At 33.8% G+C, this 25,518-nt stretch overlaps 1 protein-coding gene across 2 annotated transcripts in view; it reads left to right on the forward strand.

Annotated features, from left to right (window-relative positions):
* Positions 1–25,518, forward strand: part of LOC129808325 (E3 ubiquitin-protein ligase TRIM9) — a 92,164-nt gene that overhangs the window by 64,370 nt on the left and 2,276 nt on the right. Inside the window, exons 2-9 of one of the 2 annotated variants that reach the window (XM_055858169.1) lie at positions 15,268–15,363; positions 15,489–15,620; positions 15,779–15,880; positions 16,011–16,170; positions 16,259–16,291; positions 20,608–20,747; positions 20,806–20,944; positions 24,057–24,290. In XM_055858169.1, coding sequence (XP_055714144.1) covers positions 15,268–15,363; positions 15,489–15,620; positions 15,779–15,880; positions 16,011–16,170; positions 16,259–16,291; positions 20,608–20,747; positions 20,806–20,944; positions 24,057–24,290 — 1,036 coding nt within the window. The remainder of the gene's footprint in view (positions 1–15,267; positions 15,364–15,488; positions 15,621–15,778; positions 15,881–16,010; positions 16,171–16,258; positions 16,292–20,607; positions 20,748–20,805; positions 20,945–24,056; positions 24,291–25,518) is intronic. The other variant, XM_055858170.1, reaches the window with a different exon arrangement.

Raw genomic sequence — 25,518 nt, forward strand, 5'->3', positions numbered from 1 at the left:
AAATAAATTAATTAAAATTATGTATTTAATCTTCGAATAGTCAATTAATTCATTTTGCTTTTAAATATTTATTCATTTTAGGATGTATTAACACAAAGACCGTTAAATTTTAGGTACAATTTGAATTTAAGTTGCGTTGTAAAAACTCAGTGCGGAAGAAGTCTTACGAAAAATGTGACAGATTGATTGTGTTTCTAGCAGTCTTACGATTTATGGTGAAGTGCAAAGGGTGGAAGAGTTCAGGAAGGGCAAATTGCTACAGGAATATGCGCGTAAATTTGAGATGCTAATCTTCAGGTCTTCAGGACAAATTACACGGAAGATTTCAGGGCTTGTGGGCCATATAAACGTATTAAACTCGTTCCGTTTGAAGTTTTGAAATTTTCTATCCGTTGCATCACAAAAGGTGGTCAGGAAAAAGGTGGCCGGTATTTCACTCAAAGTGGCCGGAGTACTACCCAAGGCAAAGTCCATATTTTTATTAATTTTTCGATATTTTAGGAAGTGATTTAAAGAAAACAAATATGATAAACTAGTCTTCAAGGTTCCACACAACCCTCCCGAAAAGGAAGTAACAGAAAATATCAATATGAATTAAAAATGTTGCATTTCAAACTTAGGACTTCGGTGCTGATATGGAACTATGCCGAAATTTGGCACACTTACCCTATACAACTTGCTTTTTGAAAAAAAAACGCCCTACGATAGAGGGAAATGTCAAAATTTATAAAAAGAACAATTTTTGACGAAACTGTTCTCACTATTTAGAAGTCTTTAGTATTGCGTAAATAATGCATTTTAGATTCTGGAAAACCATTAAAAATTGCATGTTATTTGGGATTCCGAGACCTTGGAAAACTGTGCTAAGCCTCTAGTCTGAAGACTGCTTAAGTTGTCTTATGTTTCAAGAAACATTTAAGGTTTCGCTAAGTTTTCGCAAAATTTGTCGATTTTTCCAGGTTTTAAGAAATATTTTCAAAGCTTCTCGGAGTTTTAAGTAACTCATTTTTAATTTAAAAAATCGTTTTCCTGAATCTAACAAAACTATTCCAATGTTTCTGAGGTTTCGCGAAACATTTCCCAAGTAATTGTCACGGGTTTCTAAATATGAGTACCCCCTTGGTCGAAGTAAAAGTTGAGGAAATGAGCAAAAGAAAGATACAATCGTGATTTCTTGTCCTTTTTCCCATTCTTCCTATTTTCCTGCTGACTTCTTCTGTGTCACATTTGACAGTGAGGAAGAGACGTATCCCAAAAATATCCGGCTGAAGGAGCATGTCTTGATGAAGATAAGACGGAAAGGATTATTTTGTCACACTATATACATATAGTGAGATAGTGAAATTTCTCCTACATTCGCATTATATGGAGATTCACTTGAATAATTTATAGTTACACTACATGAGAGTATTGCCCACATTTTCACGATGCTCTTCCTTTTTTTTCTCGCCTTCAGCACCATGTCCTGGGGGGTCTTCCCCATAAGGGAGCCTTGTGCCGAGATAGCAGAGGAACAAAAAAAGAAGCATCTTGAATACTTTTTATTATTTATTATTACATTTCTGGCAAGATTCAGATAAATGTGATATAGTGCGCCAGTTTGCGAAGATGGTGTGGGTGCAATGAAGAAAAACTCGCTGAGATTTTCCACAAGAGTTGATTTTGCACAAGGCACTGGGTGTTGGAATAAATAATCGATCTTATCGCCGAAAAATCTCACATCCTTGTGGGATTGAATATGGTGCTGGAGCACAAGATGGGAGATGAAAAGCCATAAAAGAAAAGCAAAAAAATGGCTATAAGAAGTTTCAAAAGGCGAAAGTTACAAATAAAATTTTACAATATCGAAAACTTGGTTAGAGATAAGGTGGATGTTTAGAGGAACCTATTGAAAAATGATGGATTATTTGTTCATGGTTCATCGTTTACTGTCGCTTCGTGCTGGAGGAAAAGCGGAAAACAACCGTAACGGATAAAATCTTGCAAGATTTTGATATAAAATGGAAAATATTGAATACTGATCGTTATAGGCAAGGTACTTCAAAAGAAATACATTTTATACTTTGTCTTGAAAATCATCAATAACAACCAAGCCAAACCCCAATAAAGCGTGTATCGTCAATACGCCTTGGACCAAACTGTCTCGCGTAGTGCAACTCTATCACTTTTATCTTGAATTTTCATACTCCATGGTATAATGGATAGTATTTTATATCGTCTCTTTTACCACTTTATCCTCTATTTTGCTCCTTCACGGTGTCCAGACGTGTGCAACGGCGCCTTTCACGATATTTCCTCGCCTGCAGATTTTGTATTAAGTGACAATTTCCACTTTATTTAAAAAGTCTCCATATATTAAACATGCCAGACGCGTCTCCGGAAGCCCAGAAATTTTCCACCCATCTTCTCTCAACACAACCCAACTCAATTCGGTCTTTTATGTCCTTATTCCGGGATGGAAAATACTGGAAGGAGAGTAGATGAAGTTGAACAAAAAGAACTACAGACTCTATTCGTCCTCCTCTAAGCATTAAAGTCAGGAAAATTGGGTGTACGTGAAAAAAGAAACTCGATGCATGCCTATGGAATACTAAAACATCAATTTTCTTTCATTTTCCCGGCACTCTCTTGGTGTTAAAATGCAAGGGGTTATTCAAACCAGTTACAATTGCTCGTGAAGTAACTGACGAAACCTGTGAAAACCTTTGGAAAGCTTCGGGAAGGTATATACGAGCTTTGAGAACAGTTTAGATTAGAACAGATTAGATTGAGAACAGATTAGATACCTTGATAAAGGGTGTTATTCGATCTCAGATAATTAAATGTGCTAACTTGTTGTATAAATTAGGGAAATAGCAAAAATAAATAACTGTTTTAACGTGAAGAATTTTGAGAACAGTTTCACAGGAATCAAAATACGTCAAGAGAAATTTCGCAAATACTAAAAAAAAAAATTCAAGAAAGTTTTACGAATTCCTATAAATCTCCAGAAACATACAAATAAAATGGAAAAGCCTTTAAACCAGAGAGTAACCTAATAATGTTATACGAAAAATGCATAAAAACCAATTTTCTAAAACCTGAAAAACTTTTAGAATGTTTCTAATTAACGTAGAACAAAATTCTTAAGGCCTTGTTAAAATCCCTTACTGGTAGATCTTAATATAGTTTCGAAAAACCCAAAGGAGTTTGAAAATTTCAATATAGTCACGCAGAATTCAAAAAAATATTGAAAATAGTTATTTTTGAAAATTAAGAAATTTTGAGAACGATTTCACCAAACTCGAGAATTCAGAAAAAAAATCAGAAATTTCGAGACACTTTGTAAACTATATCTCGGTACCCAAAAAAGCTTAAAGGAGAACTTAAAACCGAATAAACTTCATAAGGGCCCAAACATACTGAGGTTCATCCTCGAAATTATTTATCCTGTGAAATCTGGCAGTATAGATTCATCCGAAACTGTTATACATTAAGGGCTTAGAATCATTGATTAAAGGTCGTAGGTCGTATGCATAAATTTCCTTTACTTAATGCCTTACTGCCAAGCCAATTATCACGGGCTAAATAAAATATTCTCAAGGATCAGCCTGAGTCTATTTGGGCTCTAAAGTTTTATGAAAACCGAGAAATCTTGAAATGGTTTCGCAAAGCGAAAGAAACTTCGAGAATAGTTACGCAGAACGAGAGACATTTTGAGAACATCTCCACAAATGTAAAGAACATTAAGAATGGTTTTGTTAAACCCTAAAAAGCGTGGGAAAAGTGGAGATAATTCGAAAGAACTTAACCTAAAGACGGTTTGACACAAGCCAAAGAACCTTGAGAACTTTCTTTGTATGCCTCGAAGTACGTCGAGAACTGTTTTAGGAAAATTAAAGCCTTTGGAATAGTTTTAAAAACAAATGATAACTCATTGCAGATAAATCGAGCTAATTTGATTGAGGAACCCATGTGAAACCTTAGGAACTAATAGGAACCCGGGAAACCTATCCATTTTATTTCAAAAACTCATGGAGATAACCTCCTTCCGGGTGCGTCAGTGGTGTTTCTCTTTTCAGGGACACGAAAAACACACAAGATTCTTTCCCAAAGCTTTCGGCGCTGCAATGCGCCTTCCTCAGTGGCTCAGTTACCGTTCGACTATATTTTTTATTTTAGAAAACTTGAGAAACTTGGGGAGCGCATGAGCAACCTAGGGAATCCATACATTTTTCAGAGAACTCATGAGGAGCCGATAGGGAAACCATATATATTATTCAGGAAACCCGAGTAACTCATATTTTTTTCAGAAAACCTAGAACGAATTCGAAGAATCCATATTTTTTTTAGAGAACTCAGAACTCGAACTTAATGAGCTACCCCTTGTTTAAATCACTCGTAAAATCTCAAAAGTGTTTCGTGAAATCTGAGGAATCTTTAGAAGCTTATGGGGAACTAAAGTAACCTTGATAAGGCTTGACAAGAAGCCTTATACTGTTTGCAAAACCAAAAATAAAACAAAAACAATTAATGGAACTACTAAAATCCGCAATCGCGAAACCCGAGAAACAAGAAACCCGTGTCAGTCAGATGTATAAATGAGTTGCCCTTTGGGAAAATGAATGCCCGAAGGAAAAGTTGTAAATCAATATCTTGTGGAAATTACCTTCTTCCTCTTACTCAACACTTGACTCTCACTTTTGAATTAATTCCGTGTTAGCCCAGGTAACAGCAACAAAAAAATGACTCACAGACGGAGGAGAGACGTCGAAAAATAGTGCAAAATCGTAAAAAGTTTTAATTCTGTCCCGCGGAGTCTCTTCGATGGAAATTCCTCACTTCAGACTTAAGTGGTTGAGATGGAAATTGCAGCAATTTGCGATTTTGAGCTTCACATAACAATCAATGTGAGATGAGACAAAGTTCCACCAGGAAATTAGTTAGTAATTGAATTGCTCAGGCATTTACCAAATTGTTTAAAATTTATCTGCACTTTCTACTTTTCGAGACTTGTGTTCGTTCATTTGAAATGTGTGAGCTTTCAAATGAGAAGAAAATGACACAGCTTTTTCACTTTCTCTCACAAGATTTCCACTCCCTGAAGATTTTCCACAATGTATTCGAGAGGGGGTAGTCAATGAGAAATTCAATTACCACAAATTTGGCTCTTTTAATAAATAGAACATTTTTGCTTAGCTCTTGTTTGCAGCAGCTGCTGCAAGCAATTTCGCAAGTGGAGCAATTTGAACTTCAAGAATTCTAACCACAGAGGATGTTCCTCTCAAGATGCCAATATAGAGTTAATTAATTAAACACATTACTGATGCTTCAACTATCATCCATTCAATTGCAATTGAACACGAGTCTATGTCAAAGAAATGTCAATACTAATTTATTAAACAAACAGTTGGTATTCCGAATCAAAATTCATGTAAATATTTACACTTAAGTGAAATTAATAGACTTCACAGTGCTTATTGACAATGAATAATTGTTTAAGGATAACAGGAAGGCCGTTAATGTAAATGATAACCATCAAGTATACATTTGTTACATTTATATAAATACAGAATTTTCAATCATTTTTGAAATTGAATGCCCGTACTTGACATGCATAAACAAACATAAAGTCAAATTTTTGCACAAAGCTTGCCAAAATTGATAAGATGGAAAGGTATCGAATATCATAATAATATTATAATTCTATTCAATGCAAAAATTTTAAATAAAGTAATTGAAAAATAGATTGGTATAAGTTAAATTTTATTTTTAGAAAAATTTAAATAATTCTATTTTGTATTTGTAAAAATAAATTCTAGCAGTTTTGTTTTAGTAGTTCACTAAAATAATTTAATATGCAGGTTCATAAAACGCATTTAAAATTGTCTACCTCTTTTTCTTGATACATTTCGGATATTTTAAATTCTCTAATTTTTATAGTGTTCCAGAAAATAAGCAATTTTTGTGATAACTGGATAAATGAATTTTTATGAAAATGTATTTCCTAAAAAATAAATATGCAACTGCTAGAATAGAGATTTCTACGTTAAAATTTTTATGTTAAATTGAATTCTCAAACACGAAAGAATGTAAAACAAGGTAAATATTTTTTTTAAATTTAATTTGTTTTGAAAAACTACTAGAATATCATTTACTTTGTACAATCGAAACAAGATTATAAGAAAATGGCGTTGACATATTGTAGCACGAATACTATGACCCCTACATCGGTATATGTTGAGATACCTTTCCTAGCTAGCCCCTCGGAAAGGGAGCCCCTATGGTACCATTTCAATAGCCGCGAATCATGATTCCTCACATTTTCAGGGTTAAAGTCCGATTGACGAGCCGATTCGAATTCACTTTCGGGATAATCCATAGGGCGTTAATCAACCACTCCATCTATCGACGGACCCTAACTAAATTATGCCTATGAAATTAGCTGTTGTAGCACCCCTCAGAGTCACCACATCATCCCAATTGAACAGTTATTGATATTGGTGGCTTAAAATAGTCTTCTTCAGGACGAGCTATCTCCTTTTAACTCCTCTAAGCTCAATAATCCTACTACAATGTACAGAGAAAATATCTAACTTAAAACTATCATTTGCAGTGTTGTGGTGAATTGCTAGAATTAGGTTTACTTGATAAAATTATTTTAAAAAACATTTCATACAAAATTAAAAAAGATATATATCGATAATATGGCAAAGAATTTAGAAAAGCCCTTTCCAAATCTAAAACACAAATCATTAAAAAAGTGCTAGAATTCTGCTATTGAAATCTATACACAATATTATTAGCTTCTAAAAAATTGGAAGATAAAGAAGAAAGTAAAAACTATTCGGGTAAAGTAGTACAAGTTGGACAGGGCTTTTTTCTTGATAAATTTAGTACTTCATTTTTATTTGTATATTTTTAATGCTTCAGTTTTATAATTTGGTTCCTCGTGCTTAAATAAAATTAATACTGTTTTTATCAAGAAAAAATCCCTGTCCAACTTGTACCGGCGATTTGTCCAATTTATAACACTATGTCCAACTTGTATCACTTTACCCTACTCCCATTAATTTTCTTGTTATTTTATTGATGGCAACTGCAAGAATTGACCTGCAGAGAATAAGTGTTAAAACCTCTGATAAATTGTGTCTTTTATTTTTAGATTGCAATAATAGCTAGAATTTAATTTACTTTGCACAAAATTTCTGATGGAATTCTAAATATTTAATGCACAGTTAGGAATATAATGATAAACTGCTAGAATTTGTGTAACACAGTCATTTATCCATATTGTCTTTATAAATTTGATCAGGTTAATGGAAGAATTTGAATATTTAAATGTAAGTAAACATTTAAAAAAATGTATATTTAAATATTTATCAAACTGCTAGAATTTCGTTCATATGTTAAAATTAATATAAGATTTCGTAAATTATTAAAGAAAAATGAAGGATTATAAATAAACTAAAGAAATATTCCTCCAATTTCACTAACAATTTAATATCAAACTGCTATAATTCGGCTTTTCCAGTAAAAGTGAATAAGATTTTGTAGTTTTAATTAAACGAATTTAAAAGAGAGTAACAAAAATAATTATAACTTTATCATCAATAAAATTTTCAGAATTTAATATCAAAATGCTAGAACTCCAGTAACCTGAAAATATTTATTAATCATTTTAATTCAGAATCCTTAGAATCTCTTATATATTCTAAGTAACGTAATTGGAGAAGGGAATTTCTTTCAATTATCGTAAGAATCTTGTATCAATGCTTTTAGATTTGTGTTTAATCACATAGGATTAATTAAAATTATTCATTATTCAATTATTTATATTAATTATCATTATTTGTTATTCTTAATTCAAATATGTCAAACTGCTAGAATTAGGTTTTTAATAACTTGTAACTTCAAAAGCTTTTTTTAATATAGCCATTGCACAGTGAACCACGGATTCTAGTTCTTATTGTTCTTCTACACAATATAAATAAAACTGCTAGAATTGGAGTTGCCTATCAGTATCACCCGTATAATCAGTATAATACTAATATGAGATCTGATATCCGAAAGCTAATTTTCATACAGAATATTAATTGAAGTAATTGAAATGTATTTAAAATATTATTCCAAATTAATATGAGACCTCTTGAGTCATAAAAAGCGAATATGACAAACTTCTTAACAAATTTTATGAGTTCTTCCTCATAAAAGTTTCAAAGAACTCTTCCAAAGCATTGAGATTGATATTTCACAGACTCTTGACTTGCACATTAAAAAGGTCTTTCTCAAGAGATTATTATGTTCTTCAGAGTTTAGAATGTCAATCTCCTTTTTGCCACTCACCTGGAATGAATAGCTTTATCATACAGTGGAAAGAAAAGACATGAAATTACCAACTTTCTTGGAATTTTGAAAGTGATATTATCAAGCAGGTCGTATTCCTTTGGATCTACAATTGGAGTGATTCTTGTTGGCGAAATGTGATGCCCCTTTTGCAAAAGGCCATTAATCAAGAAAACGGATTTAGATGAAGGCTGAGGGGATGCGTGACAGAATTAAAGTTCAGTTGAGGGAGATATAGACAATAAGCCAATTACACGATAATTCATTTAAGTTAAACAAAAAGCCACCACCAAGTTGAATTGTACACAAAAAGTTGAGCAATTATTGATTCGGTTGGGCGCCAGAGTGTCATTTCCTGATACTCTGATGTTTATCCATCATTCGTGATATAAGTCATAGCACATTTGGCGGATATTTTGAGAATCCGAAGGCAAAATTGGCAGGAAATTGCCAGAGGCCTTGTCGACGGGTGGCAAATTCCATTTAATAAATGTGAATAGATTATTCTGCCGGCCTGTCGATTAACCATTTATTATCTGGTTTTAGGATGGGGTTGGACTTGCGACGTATAAAGATAAGAAAGTTAGATGAACGATGAGGTTCATTTTTCTCCTGCAACTTTTACACTCCAGAAATGCCATGTTAAATCTCCGTGCATTTGGCTATGGAGGAATTGGATGAAAATTAAAATGATAAATCGTCCTTACGGGGTGACAGATTAAATTGATTAAATGCTGTTGCAAGAAAATTCAACTAGAAATGCGAGAAATGCCTTAAGCACGCATGGTAAAACCATTTATTTTAATCAAATTTCAATTATTCGCATATGATTGAGCATTTGTGCTTCAGTTGTCTTGCAAGACGAAAGACAATTGATTTGATGCCAGTTATATGCAAACAGCAATTAAAGTCAAAGCCACGAAGAAGAGCAATAACTTCAACGTCAAGGCGAGACAATATCCAGGAAGAAATTAAATTGAATTTGCCGAGAGACAATACCATTATTGGTAAATCATGTGCAAATTTACGACGAAATTAAGAACTAAACATTTTCTCACTAGAAGTAATATACCGCTTCTCTAAATTAAAGACTGCTCCGCAAATTATGCAACGGATTTATATTACTAACGAAACCACACGTAGAAATTCTATCAGTTACGACAAAAGAGTGATACATTTTTGGAAATGTTTTAGAAGTCAAAGGTTTAAAAGACTCTAGAGATCGTATTTATCAACCGAAAGGTGTCATGTTTAGCTCATTGGAAAGGCCTTGAAGTTTCTGACAAGACTAAACTGGTTCTAATCGATTAAGTACCGGTAATAAACCATTAGTGAATTTATAATTAATTTTTATCTGAAAATCAATTGCATTACTCCTCAATGTGCGATCTTTTGAATGATTTACGAATCGGTCCAAATCAGTCGCGAACCTGTGAACAGTAAATGATGCAAAAGTACTTTTGAGATACAGCATTTAAAGTCACGAGTTCGAGCATTTCAATATGGTCAATATCGTCAATATTTCAACAGCCAATATCGATATTTTCTGAAATAAGTATTTTTTGTTTGAAAACCTTAAAACATGATTCGCTTAATTAGGTTCATAAAGGCTATCTATGATAAAAATTTGAAGATTGATATCTTTAATTATGGCACATAATCCTCTCGTTCAGTAATAACCTTCCCGATTTGATAGGTCTCTCCGATTGAGATTTATACAGTAGAGTCCCGCTATAGGCCATCGCTCTATAGTCCACAATTTATCGACCGTTGATTTCGAAACACTGATTTTAAGTTAGGTTATGTTTATTAGTACGCGACATGCAATGTTGTCATAATTATTTTAATATTTTTGGCAAACTTTATTGAGTCGTTCTGATAATTGTGATCCATAATGAAGAAAGCGAGGACAAGTACCGCAATCGCAAAGAAAGTGGAAGCCGTCGAGCAATTTCAATACTAAAAGTCGTTGATAATTTTAAAAAATGACATGGACTATAGTGCGAACCAAGTGTCAAATCTGGAACCAAATATAGACTATAGCGAGATTCTACTGTATTGTACCGATTCGAAGGTATATCAGAGAGAACTTACCTAAACAACCATTAGAAGTTCGAACGTTTAAACCGACGAGTTACATAAAAGTGAACAAGATCATCAAAAGAACATTTATTTTAATAAAATTTCAATTAAAATGATTGGCCATCCTGAAATTTCACAAAAGTGCACAAAAATTCACTTTTTAAAGCAAACGTTTGCACACTGTTGTTGACATTATTGACGATTGAATTGTCAAAAATATCGAAATTCAAAATGACAGAACAATTAGCGCTAAAGCGGCGAGTACGTGAACTTGCACCTTAGGGTTACGGTAGATTTTCAAATAAGTTTGGTATGGCTTTGGAGTGGCTTTGCCTCTTCGAAAGCTTTACTGAACGAAACCAAATATTGGCTTTTAGAATTTTCGACTTGACACTTTCAGTCGCAGTCTTTCGTTATCCATTTTCAGCATCTTTTTCTGGAACTTTCTCTCACGAAAACTTGTATTTATGATTTATGTACAGTTACGACATTTGTCGATGAAAAAAATTCTTAGAATATAGGGTAAGATGGAATAATTTGGAATCATGGGTAATTTGAAACCTTGAGATTTCCTAACAGTTTTAGATGGCAAAAAGAAAAAACAACGACGAAGTATTCTCGATTGTAAAGTCTTGTACTTCTTCATGGTTTTCTTTATCTCTTTGGCCATCTATAACAGTGCGAAATTCTCAAGATTCCAAAATAGACATAATTCCAAATTGTCCTACATACAGTAAAAATAATTTAAAATTATTTAGAGTAATATCAACAATTAAAACACAAATATTGAAAAATATAGTTACGTCAGCGGTTTATAGTAACGCAGATATGTAAGAACTACACGTTTATTGCGTACCCCGCCGTCTTGGTATTTATATCCAAACTTTAGCCGAAAACGAAAAAAAGCTCGTTCCTATCACGGAAATCTAATGGAATCTCTGCTTCGTTTGGGCAGGGGCCCATCAAGCCTAATAAAAAGTGAAGATATTTTTCACTTTTCCTTGTAAAAATTTTGCAGATATTTCAGCGCGACTTAAACAAATTTACTCGTAGTTCTTGTATTATTTCGGCGAACATTATGAAATATGTATTTTTAGATAGCTTTTAATGCATGATTTCAAAATATATCAGACTGATAAGTCAATCCTCTTTAGGAAAAAGCTTGCCAATAGTCTTAAGTGCATCTATGCAAAAACGTATGGAAAAATGAAATGTCGAGAAGCCCCTGGTTTGGGTTTATGACATTTTTCAAACTTCAAACTTGCATTGGCAATATGACTACTAAATCTAACTCATGTTTTAAGAATTAATCAACTGACTTAATTCATTTTAATTTTTGGTACGGTCTTTAAGACATAAGCTCTCTTTTCTAGAGAATGAATACACAGCCTCCGTCTAAATTAATTCCTCGATCACCATGAACGTCAAAGTGATTGAATTCGGAAAACCACAAAGCACACCTTTGCTAAATATTACGTGTTAATTGCATCGATTGCCCATTCCGTACAAAACAACTGACAGTAAAATATCATCCAATCCCCCAAAATCCATTGTCCAAGCATTGTTTGCGTGAGCTGATGCACCTGATGAAACAACAAAGGGAATCCAAATAATTCCCGACACTGGAATTGCAGCTTCTGGAGTGGGAGGGTTCTGGGTTTGAACGATGTCGAGGGCGTTCGAGGTTAGTAAATTCCCGACTCTCCCTGGGATTTGTCACACTTGGTGGTTCTGTTGCATTTGCCAAGCCATGCATTCCCATGTCCCAAGCCCAGAGAGACTCCCAGACTCAGAATGGTATTGTCTTAGTCATTTGCGACTCGACGGGTGGTTTCAGGTCTCTCGTGAGACTGCCACGAGCCACATGAATCACCTTGAGGTCTACTTCGGACGATTTGCTCATTATCACCCTGAGGAGTTACAGCACGCGCAAATTTATTGACATTCTCCTCAATTGTTAGCATAAGGCATTTAAATTGCTAAGCACACAAGTGGGAGTTTTATTGCTGTCAAATTAACGGATATGTCCCATAGTAAAATTCTGGGAATTTGATATGACCTACACCATTGAATATAATTTAATAAATTAAAGATGATAGCCTTTCATAAAGACAAAATTTCTAAAATAAAAATCTCAGCAAAAAAAACAATTTAGGGTAAAATGGGGTAATTCGGAATCAATTGTAATTTGGAATCTTGAGATTTCTTAGCAGTTTTAAATGGCAAAAAGAAAAAACAACGAAGAGGAACTCTAAAGTCTTGTACTTCTTCATGGTTTTCTTTTTCTTTTTAACTATTTGAAGCGGTGAAACCCCATCTTACCCTATCGAAGGGAAAAACTTATACTATCTCCTGTATACGGCACTAGGTTTCTTTCATTAGACTTCTACTAAAAATTATTTAAATGGTGTCACGAATAATCCTGAAATACTTGCCTATTTATTTTGCGATACGTCCCATTAAAGGACGTAATATCTTGCACTACATTGTCCACAAACTTCTAACGCCGCCAAAAAATGTAAAATTCGTTTTTGTTTTTAATAAGTCCTAACAGGTTTTTTAACCGTTTTTGATAAATTAATCTAAACTTAATACAATGAGCTAGTTTAGTATATGTATTTAGTAATACACGTCTTGACTTTCAAAAGAAATGATCGATTTTGGAAATATTTATTCTTAAAAGAATTGAAAATTTATGACATATTTTAGTACATGAATATGCTAATTGAGTTTTACGTTTCCAAATGTGACGTTTTTTTAAAGATTAGAAAATTTATATCAAAGCAAAGGATTAAAACTTAAGCGTATTTTTATTTCCACAGAAATATACGATTTTTTTAAAAAAAAATTTCGACAGAAAAATTGGAATTTTAATTCGAATATTGGTTTAGTACATACATGTACTAATTTATATTTGAATTTTTCTAGATATTTTCAAAGTACGACGCATTCTGAAAAAGATTCTTGTTGGAAAAACTGAGAGTCTGGATCATCAGATCCCCACGAATATGCCAGAAATATTTTTTATGAAGGCCAGTCCTCGTGCTATTTTTTTTTTCCAAAAATGACTTCTCTGATTTTTGTTGGTCAAAGTGAAAATATTCATCGTAAAACTCCTTAAAATATGTTGAAACTACCTTCATTACCCAAAACGGAAGGACTGTTTTTTTTTTTTTAATTTCACGCGAACAATCAAGAGCTAAATTAGTACATGTATGTACTAAATTTTATATTTTTCGAAATATGGTACATTATCAATTGGTTTGACCTGGACAAATTGCAACTGAAAATGAAAGGTTCCTGGAAGCAACTTATAGGGTAAACTTATAGGGTTCAAAACCATTTCTAGACGCTTTAACTTTGACAGAAGATTCAACACATTAAGTTCATATTTTTTCTGAAGAGAATAACATAAATTTGCTCCTTGACTCTTCTAGAATGTTACTGTTTAGTGAAAATTCTTTAGATATAATTTGAAAACGTTTTAAATACAAGAAAAATACGCGAGTATAAAATGCTTCTATTGGAAACAAATTAATCCAAATGGAGACAAGGGAAAGTTTCTAATTGGAGACAAACAGTGTAAGTGAAACCGTGTCGAAAGGCGTCCAAAACCTTGTTGAGTTGCTCCTGAGTGCAGGATTTGTTCTTATTCCTGGTCTTTTCTCCTTTCTCATCTAAAAAATAAGAAAATCTCTCCAAAAAAAAATCATATTTCCAGTGTTTGCTATTGAAGCATTTGAAGACCCTTTAGAAAAACCCTTTTTGTTCACGAAATAGGTAATTATTTCATTTGAAAACTTCACGTACCGTTAACAATAAAGATTAGCGCTTACTTTAACTAAAATTAGCTATAAATTATGACATACATGGAAAATAAAACGAATGAACATCAGTTGCTTTATTGTGTTTTTCATTGGAAAACACAATTGGATTGATCGATCTATAAAAAATTCAATGGTGAAAAGGTACACTTTTAATTTTTCTGAGAAATTAAAAAATTAAAATTTGTGAATATGAATGGATTTTCGCTTTATTTGGAGCAAAATTAACTAAATACTGAAACTGAGGTATAGAAAATATATAAATATAATAATTTAGTACTGTATTTATCACGAAAACAATGACGTTTCCATTTAGAGTAGCGAAAAATTTCCATTTGCAGCAGGTTTTGAATTAGCTTAATTTACCCTATGCTAATTTTTATTTTTTTCTAAAATGTCAAATAAATCAAAAGATATTATTTGACTTATTAAAAAAATATAGAGATCAAAATTTCTTTTAGTACATATAATCATTGTACAAATGTGTCAAAAATATAACAATTTTTTAAAAAGAGGTGTGGGCCTCAAATTTAGAAAAACTGGTGTGTTGTACAAGATTATTGGTTTTGTTCTAAAATAAGTTCGAAATAATAACAAAGAAAATTGTAAAATAAAATAAAGAAATTCTTAACCTAAATCTGTCTAGTCTACGTGAGTTTTCAAATAAGATTTTAGAAATCAAAATTTTGAGGATATAAAAAATATCAAAGAATGCAAATGTTCTAAAATCCAGTTGGTTCTAAAAATCAATACATTCTGCCAAACCAATATGAAGATATTTCATTTTAGAGCCCAAAACTTTAATGCAACGCCCCATAACTGGAGTGAAAACGTATTCCAGGCCAAAAATCTTCCAACATTTTCGCAATACAATCTAATGCCAACTAATAAAGAAAATCACTCTATGAAATCTATTGGGGAAACTCTTTCTAGTAGATCTTGGGCGTGTTAATATTCTTTTTGGCTCTGAAAAAGAAACTGCGTTGGATGTTTATCCTTTTCTGAGAAAATCTTCTTTTCTTTCGGACTTTTACAGACGGAACTATCGCACAATCTGCAGCAATTGTCAGAAAAAGCCAGATCAACGACAGAATTCATCCAGCGACTGAAAGGGATGAGTGACAAAGTGACTGTAAGTCTTTTTTTTTATGTTGATGCAACAAAATAATAATGACTTAGGATAGTGTGTCCATAAAAGGAAGAAACAGAGATGGGATTTGAGAGTAAAAAAAAAATGATAAAATGACGATTTTGCAGGATTCTTGTATTGAATTCGAGAGATTGGTGACGGCACAATGTGAAGCACTAATCCAGGCAATTCATGATCGCCGGGAATATCTCTTGGAAGCAATCAGGCGGGATAAAGACACTAAACTGCGGATACTTAAAGTAAGTTTAAATCCTTGAAGGGTTAGTGGAAGGGGTTGGGTGTAAAATTAATCTTCCGCTTGGATGAAATTTGTGAGGAAAACTACCGGAAAATCTTGCTAAATTTTAACACCATCTTTCCGCTTTTCATGTGCTCTGGGGAATATTCTGGGATTTAGGAACAGCAAACAAGTTGTACGGGAAAATTGCAACAAACAACAGGATTAATTCAGTTCTGTATAGAAGCTCTCAAAGAGACTGATAGTGCAGCATTTTTGCAGGTATCTCCCAGTCACATTTTCTTTTGTGTATCTTGTAGATTTTCAATCAAAAGTGTTTCCCTTTTCTTTATTGAAAAACCCTCCCCATGCCCCACGTCACTTTGTGTCCTGGCCATGGGAAAACACTCAGGTGGGAACGATGTTGATACACCGTGTTGCCAATACGGATGTTACATGGCATCAAGAGGTGACAAATGCAGCTCCTCGTGTTTCACCTATTGTGGACCTAACACTGGATGACACACCACTCCTGCGAGCCATTGACAATCTCAATTTCATTCAGATGAAGCGTAAGTTTATCTCCCAGACTTAAGCCATACATTATTCACAAACAAATGCATTTTTCAATGTTCTCTCTGTCTCGATGTTTGCAAGCAGCATCTAAAGATGGTGAGGAAAGAATACCAGCAGGTGATCATCATTTTAATCTTCCGCACCAAAAGCCATTGAGCACTCACAAAAATTAACCTCATTTGAATATTTTTCAATTGATTCTCAAAGTGTGAAGATAATGGGAGGTTTATTTGCTGCACTTGCACTGTTAAAAATCGTTTTCAAAGACCCTTTGATAGACTATCTGCGATATTTTATTTAGTAGTTTACTAACAAAGAGATTTAAAAACAAAACATTTTCTGGAAAATAATATAAATTTCACTGCTTATTTAAAGTTTTGTAGGGACGTGGTTTTTTCATGGGTGTATCCCATTAAAACTCTTTGTATATTCAAATAAATGGTGATTTGTTGGTTGAAGCTCTTGTAGAATAAGTAAATTAAAAATATTAACAGGTAGGAATTATTTTGGAAATGAAATTTTTTGCAACATAAAATACTTTAAGAAGAAATACCTTTGTATTTCTTCGACAATGTTATAAATATTTGATTCTCTGAAAGAACATAGGGTCGTCTGATGGTCCAAACAGTGTTGGAACTCAGGATATTTCAGATTAAAATAAATTACAAGATAAAAGAAAATCACTTTAATTTCTACGATACATTTTTCTTAGTGTTGCATAAAAACCTTAGGATAAAATGAAAAAAAAGTCCGTCAAGTGATCAATATTCTAGTACTATCACTCAATTTTTTATCGCAAAAATATATATATAAAATATAATTTACTAATAAATATATTAGTTATCAATTGTCTTTTTCATTGCTAAATTGAAAAGACAAATTTTAAATATAATAATTTTCAAACAAAAAATAGGAATATTTCAGACATTTTCAGACTATGGCCTCAATTCTGAGACCAAGATCAAGTTCAAGAAAATTTCAAGATTTTGGTATTCTGAAATCAAAAAATCAAAATCAAGATGTCAAATCTGTCAAATGTCTTGGAATCTTGAAATCCAAGCACAAACCGTGTGGATATCAAGATTTGTAATTCTAGAACTAATATTTCAAGATTTCAAGACGTAAAATTTCTTGTCTTCTTGAAATAATTCCAAAAACCTCTCGGAGGTGCTTGGAATTTTCAAGATACTAACAATTTGAAGAGTTTCATGCGGAAATCGTTTTTGATGAAGAATGTTTATACAAGAGATGATACAAAAAGAGAATGACTATGAAAAATACTATGTTTGATCTTGTAATTTAATCGTAATGGTTCAAAGCGTTCTAGATGTACATTTTAAAGTACAACACCCTGAGAATACCTGCAAAAGAATGACATCTTTCATAAGCATTTTAGGGTTTATCACACGTCACAAGTTTTGTGTGCACTTCTTTGATTCCCGATAATATCCTATCATATATTATTTAATACAACCTATAATTATTTTTTCTAATTTATATGGCGAAATTTCAATAAATTCGGCAAAGAAGTAAAGATATTGGTCAGAAATGACGTTTAGTTAAGTGTGGAAAATCTTGAAATATTGGTTATTACCTAAGACATTTTAAGTTCCAAAAAATGCTTCGCGTCAGAATATGAAATCTTGATCTTGGAAATATTTGACAGCTTAAAATTTTGATCTTGATCTTGATCTCAGAATTGAGGCCTATATTTAGAAAAAGATATTGCATCGTACCGTAGATTCAGGTGACTCTTCATTCCAAGATTGATTTTGTACAACTACTTGTAAGCTTTTCTTTAATTCAAGCACTTTAAGAATGGTCTTTATTGATCAGATGTAAGAGATCGGATCACTGAAAGCCGTTCTTAAAAGTGGTGCAATTATAGAAAAGCTTAAGAAAAACAGGGGTGCAAAGTCACGCCCGCAGTGCAAAAGGTTATAAAAGTTTCTTTTTCTCAAGTGAGTTCGATAAACAAAATTACACAGATTCCAAATATGTATATAATCTCAAAATCGCAAAAATTAAGTTACGACAAACGCTTTTTTAATTGACGAATTGTTCCCTGTCAAACAGGTGTTCTCTCGACGCTAAGTACCTTTGACCAATGACTAATCTACTTTAGTCAGTCAATAAATTAAATTTAATCAAAAAACTATTAGGGGAAGGTTGTGCAGCTTCGTGTGGAAAAAGGTGTCCAAGATTTAAGATATTTTATTGAATTCGACATAAACCGAATAAATTATACCACTATTTAAAAAAAATCTCTTTCTATTGGGTTGAGAATTCAACCTCACAAAATTCCTAGAAATCCTTGGATTTTCCTTTACAGGAAAATGAAAGTTTAGTGGCGATTTTTACGAAATTACACTGGTTTGCTGAGCTTCGTACATTTTGCTCACTTATGTAGGCTTTATTTTCCCCGGAAACATTACAGCGAACACAAAAATATACGTATCACTGCCTAGATGGAACTTTCATCTACTTGTTTTTTTCACCATTTGTAGGAGGTATCACGCATTAAAAATCAATTTTATGCTATTTTTCTAATATATGTTTTTTGACTTTTGGGAAACCATTTTTGCACTGCATTCTGACAGTCAGTTAACTGCTCGGTTAGATGTGATTCGCTCATAATCATCACACCTATTGTAAGGGCCTTGAGAGACATGAGGATTAGCCGAGAGATGGCTTAGCGAAATTATATAAGAAATAATGGTTAATCTACATTTCCATCATTTTCTACTAAGTTGTCTCTCGGCTTAAGTCGTAAGTGTGTCTAGGGCATAATCCTCAGATTTTCTCTAGCACCTCCAATCGATCTTACAGAACATCTTTTGAGTGTGGAAAATTCTGTTTGAAAACTTTGGATGAAAAATGGATTGGATGAAAAATACACAAAACGCACCACATAGGCAATAAAAGAATCACATATAGCATAAGCAGATTTAGGCCTAATTTTTGATTTGACAGATGAAGTAAAACAAAATCATCTGATAAAATCTCTGATAGGGAAGTGCGTGTTTTCCTTCGAGATTTTCGTGAAAATTGTTTAATATCCCAATATTCTTGTAAATTTATTCAGTGGAATCTCTGATGGGTTAAATACTCCAGAGCGGCGTGCTTAGAGTGGCCCAAGATAGTGAGGAATTCTAAAAGTCGGTGGTCAATAATTTTGACATATGTTTTTACGAAAGTGCAAAATTCAATTTTCCTGAGCTGCAAAGGTGGTAATCTTTGTGAATTTTCCTCTACCCACAAAATGACTCCTTTCCAGTCAAAGATATTAACGGTAAATTTTAACCCTGATAAACCGTCTATAACTTGGAATAGTTGTTTTTTTCAAATAAGCACTTGAAGTATGTAAAAATGCATAAAATATTACACATCAGAATTACGATTTTAGGCCCATTTTTTATTTTTGCCTTTTGGTCCCATGAAAAAAGGCCCAGGCTTCCAAGTTTGTCAGGAAATGTGAGATGTAGGACTAGCTATTAGAATATATGACCATGAATGAAATTCATTTAGTAACTTGGGAATAAATCATCTTTCACTTAAGCTGCAACATTACAAAGCTGCAAAATCTTCCCCTACTGAGATATCCAGAGACAGTTAATTTTAATAATACACTCAAGTTCCTCAAATATGAGCAACGGTTGAATTCAAATGTAAAGTTTGATATTATGTGAAGAAAGTTCTGCTCAAAGGCTTAACTATATAAAAATATTTTTCTCTGGTACTTTCTCAATATTATCATAAATACCTATTAACTTCCTCGACAAAATACATTTATTTAATAATAAATTAAATATAATTATAAATTCTCTAAAATCAATTTTTATTATTTTAGGTTAGGTGCATTTCACATAAATTTCCTTAAGTTTTTGAAAATATTGTCTCATCTATGTAATCTATACTCTCAAAATGTTTCTATTTGAAGAACTTAACTGTATATAATTTCTAATTTAATTTCAACTGCCCATTTACGTCAAAACACTGTCGAAACTTCTTTTAGTTATTCGATTTATTTTGTACAATTAGGCGTTGTACTTCAAAAGCATAAATTACAAAGTAATGTTTCTTAATATCAGCAGACATTTTAAGTGAGTCAAGAACTTCGCGAATTTGTCCTTTCTTTGCCCCACTCCACTTCAACTTAATTAATGTCTTATAAACTTTTCTAATCCTCCTGGTCACATTCTGTAAACACCAACTAAATTTATGTCGCAAAGTTATTGTAAATGGGGTAAATTTCATTGGTGGAGCTTACTGATGAACTTTGCCCCAACATGTGGCCAGGATTTATTTTCCACAAATTTTCAATTGAGGTTGATTTTGAGGGATTCCAATTTGTGCGTGAAGCTTTTAAAGTCCATCCATAGGCCCCATGAATCCTCATTATTTGACCATATCCTCCTGTTCTTCTGTTTCAGCCCCACTGGCACCAGGGATAATCCCGGAAGACTGTTCGGCAGAGAATAATTCAGTGACTGTGGCGTGGCAGGCACCAAATCACTCATTTGTCGAGGGATACGTCCTGGAAATGGACGATGGCAATGGTGGTGATTTTCGCGTAATGTCACTATGAGCAATTTTCCGTCGCAATGTTTAATCAAATCAATAATTTACAGGAAGTTTACTGCGGCAAAGAGACCATTTGTACCGTGGACGGACTCCACTTCAATTCCATGTATAATGCACGTGTGAAAGCGTTCAACAGTACCGGCGAAGGGGAGTATTCCGAACTAATTGGACTCCAGACTGCCGAGGGTGATTATTTATTAAATTTTCAACTCTCCATGACCCCCTTCCCTCCCTTCTCATTTGGCAAGTTGGTAGGGTGCGGATTTTCCATCTAGGTGCTATCTATCCTTGATTAAATTTAACCTCCAAACCCCTTAAGAGGAAGGAGAAGATGGTTTTCCCGCCAAAAAATCCTACCCCATCGATCTTCTACGCACTTCTTCACAGTCAATTTATCCTGGAAGGCATTTCGTGGCAAAAATCAAATTTTTTACCAAGATTAAATCCATAATGAGCCTTCAATGGTGGAGGCGTGCATAAAAGCGCGAGGGTGGAATAATACACTCTGGTGCAAAAAAAAAGAAGAAGAGGAGATGATAAATTACTTTTTTCATGGATACATGAATTCTTTTACTCCCTCACATTCTTCTGTATACTTTAGAACATTCGGAATTTTGGCTTTCGGGATTTTGGTTTTCGGGATTTTGGCATTTTCGGGATTTTGGCCTTTTCGGGATTTTCGCGTTCGGGATTTTGGTTTTCGGGATTTTGGCTTTCGGAATTTTGGCTGCCACCATATAAGGGCCACCATGTTCTCATATAAGGGCTAAGGGGGCATAACCAAAATCGAAAGTTTCTGACGGTATTCCGTTATTTCCCATGAATCTAATGAATTCCTAATAAATTATTTGATTCTTTCAGTGATTCAATGCGCTATTCCTTTATTTCGAATTATTCCACCTGTGATTTTGTATATTCCTAATGCAAATTTTGCTAAGTTTTAATGATCCCGTATAAAGCCGAATAAGAACAATAGACCAACGAGGGCTACTAATGGCTAAATGATGTAAATTCCATGGTTCCATTTGATTCTAAGGATTCTGTAACTGATTTCATTTGAAATTCTATCAGAATATTTCGAATGATTCTGTAGATGTGGATTCTAGCAGAAAAAAGTGTCGGTAAACCCTATTTGTTTAACCCTCTGTTCTCATAAATGAGTTTTCACGAGTTTTCCAAATTCATATCCAAAATTAAAACTAAAATTAATGGTATTCCAAAAAGTGGAATGTTTGGCCGATGCCTTATAATAAACTAATTTACAAAGACTTTTAAATGTAAAGTGTACCGGTAGATATGTATTTCTTGAGTTGGAAGGATTAAGAGGGATATGGCACCTCTAAGCCAACTAGGCACCACACCTTTTACCACTCAGCCAATTTCCTAGAGGCCCCTAGAGAGACCGAAATCCACATCGCCTTCTTATCCGATCGTACTAGTTCCCTCAGCTCTCCAGTTTATAGATACAGTGACAAAGACCCGAAAACTCTAAATCCCGAAAGCTACAATATAAGAATAGAATATAGAACACTTATTTTAATCACAAAATTGGGTTCATCGCTCTTGCAAACTACTACAAAAAAAATTAAAAATGGAAAAAAGAAGCCCAGAAGACAAAAAAATCCTTTCTGCAGATTCATTCAGTCTGAAAAAATACCGAATCCTATCCGCAGACCTACGCAGGTCACTAGGAATTGAGTTGTAGGGTGCAATACCTTTTGCAAGTAATGACCGATCAAGGCAGTCAGAAGACTCGACAGGTCACTCAAAAAGTAACAAATGAAGCAAAAACAGCACAGCTGTGGAGTTGTGACCAGAAATTCCGAATTCTTAAAAGTACCATTAGATTAAATTACAGTGGGGGCGGTTCCTCGCAGAACCGCTGCACTCAGGCTTCCTTTTGTACCCATTATGCATCCCCGGTTTTAAAAGTATCATAGTAACTCCCAGGATTGCACCCGCGCTTTCTAGACACACAGGAATTTTTATGTGCTTTTGGGTAAATATTCTACACTCCTTCAAATGTTGTCCTTATCAGGATTTTGACCATTCGGGATTTTGATTTTATGGATTTGGGCGTTTCAGGAGTTTAGATTTTCGGGATTTTGTATATTGGATTTTCGGGATTTTGGCTCATTCACGATTTTCGTTTTCGGAGTTTTGGATTTTCGGGATTTCGGCATTCGGGGTTCGGCTTTTCGGAATTTTGACTTTCGGATTTTTGACTCATTCGGGATCTTGGTTTTCGGAAATTTTGCTGTTCGGGATTTTGATCCATTCGGGATTTTGACTTTTGGGATTTCGACCGTTTCGACCCATCCAGAATAATTTATTTTCGGGATTTTGGCGTTCGATATTTTGGCTTCCGAGATTTTGGATTTCAAGAGATTCCCCAGAAAAGCTATGCAAGCCATTTGTGAGGAGGCGTCGCCCTCGGGGCAGACATAGGACAAGGTGGCTGAATCAAATTCAGAATCTTGCTTTGGACCGCCTTGGGATTGAACCTGAACATCTTTCTGCAGTGGCGGAGGATCGACAAACGTGGGCTGTTAAATTGGATGTCATAGGCCCGCGCCCCATTGGGATAAGCGGTTTAAAATTATGATGACGATGATGATATTTTGGCCACCAAAATTTTCAATACACTTATAAAAAACTCCAGATCAATTAATTTCAAAATTTTGATTTTTTTGCAGTTTTCAAGATAATTCGCAAATACGAAGCTCGATGAACGTGTATTCTAAAATATTAATAAAAGAGAAAAACTGTACTAAATATAGTTTAACCGAGACACAAACCTTTGCTCATAGTTTTGTATTAATTCTTTTATTCTTTTTTTTTAATATTCTTGCCCTACAATATCTTTCCATTCACTATAAGCAAACTTATACACTATGAATTTACCTTTGAGAAAAGGAAAAATGTGAAATTTTGACGATGACGGTGACAATTTGACGATGAGAGTGATTCTTCCCTAAATGCAAATTTTCCCATTTTGCAAAGAAGAATAGTAAAGGGTTAACAATCGAATATAATTCAAATACACCCAACTTTCCGGACTAAGTGTGTACTTAAAAAAAAACGCTCAACATGGAAGAGAAAGGCAAACCCGGAGAAAGTAATGTCCCAAAGGGAATTAAATTGAGAAAATAAATTCAATCGCTCTTTCAACCCGCATCCTTCCGACTCTCCATGAGTTTAGGGCCACAAAAAGCCCCATGCTGTGGGGGGTCAAAGCAAATGAATCGTCCCAGATGCCATTAACTTGCATTTCTTCCCCGTATCCTCCATTCTCTAGTTGCCTGGTTCACGTTCGACAGCCAGTTAAGTGGTGGTCCGTGCTCGGGATTGAACTTCAGCAATGACAACGCCACAGTTTCAGCTGACGGCTGGGAGCATAGGGTGGCCCTGGGATCAGTGGGATTCTCCCGTGGTGTCCACTACTGGGAGTTTACTGTCGACAAGTACACTGCAGACACGGATCCGGCCTTTGGAGTGGCGCGTATCGATGTGGCCAGAGACAAAATGCTGGGTGAGTCCTTTTTTCAGCTACTTTGAATTTGCTATATTTGGCATTCGGAACAAATGTCGGTGGCTTGTGAAAATTGTCTGAAATTCAATGGCATGGCCGGGAGTGTCTGCCCTGAATGGGGAGGGGACATCGAGAAGGTCATGCTAGAGCTTTAATGCGAAAATTCATCAATGTGATAGCTCCACTGGGGCTTCTGTTTAATGAACTTGACGTACCCACGAGAACCATTGTTACATTTTAGCAAATGAAAAATAGTTTTACCCAGCTATTCTTTCATTTTATAAAGTTTCCCAAATAGAGAAAGATTAGGGAAAAATCCAAATAAGTTTATGGTAGGTGAAATCCTCTTCATATAACCGAGGAGTGCAAATGCCATTAAGGATTTAAACAGCGAGTGCATGAATTTAATAAAAAAGAAAAGAAAATATTTCGATTAATCGGATTAAAACGATTAAAATGAACTCAGACTTTCTATAAAGTTTCCCTTTCAAGATTTAATACCATCTAAAACCTTTAATTTTTCAATTCAAGTATTTTTGTGGCACATATAAAATAAGAAAACTTTTTTTTGAGATTAATGGGATTGTGGGATTAGAGTATTAAAATTTAAAATAAATTCTAGCATCTTGTTGGATTCTCTTTTAGCTTATTTTGAGATTTATCCTTGGATTTATCATAAAACATTTTGGGATTCATAGTGTTGTTATTTTTTGGGATTGATTTTAGTACATATCGTAATAAATTTTATGACATTTTGGGATTGAGTTTAGCATATCTTGGAATTAATTTCAAGACTTCTTGTACTCTGAAAAAAATGTTTCGTCAAATTAACAAGACAAGTTTGTAAAAATGTACAGAATATGAAAAAGTTTTGTCAAATCGGCGGCCAACTGGATCTTGTTAAAAGTTTGTCAAAAGGGTGTTTTTCTATATAAAATGCAAGGAAAAGTTTTGTCAAATTGGTAAATAACATCCTTTTGACAAATTTCAACAAAATCCGTTTGTTCATTCAACAAGACATTTTTTTTCAGAGTGGAATAAGTATTAGTTTAGGAATACTTTCAGATTGACTTAAGTATACTCTAAAAGTGATTTTAGTACATTTGGCATTGGTTTTAGTACATTTTGTAAATGATTTGACAAACACTTGGAGGCCATTAAGGTGTATTTTAGGACTGATTTATTTTGGGATTAATTATATAGGGGGGGGGGGGAATTAGGATTTTCA

This window comes from Phlebotomus papatasi, chromosome 3 (genome assembly GCF_024763615.1).
Source record: "Phlebotomus papatasi isolate M1 chromosome 3, Ppap_2.1, whole genome shotgun sequence".
NCBI lineage: Eukaryota > Metazoa > Arthropoda > Insecta > Diptera > Psychodidae > Phlebotomus > Phlebotomus papatasi.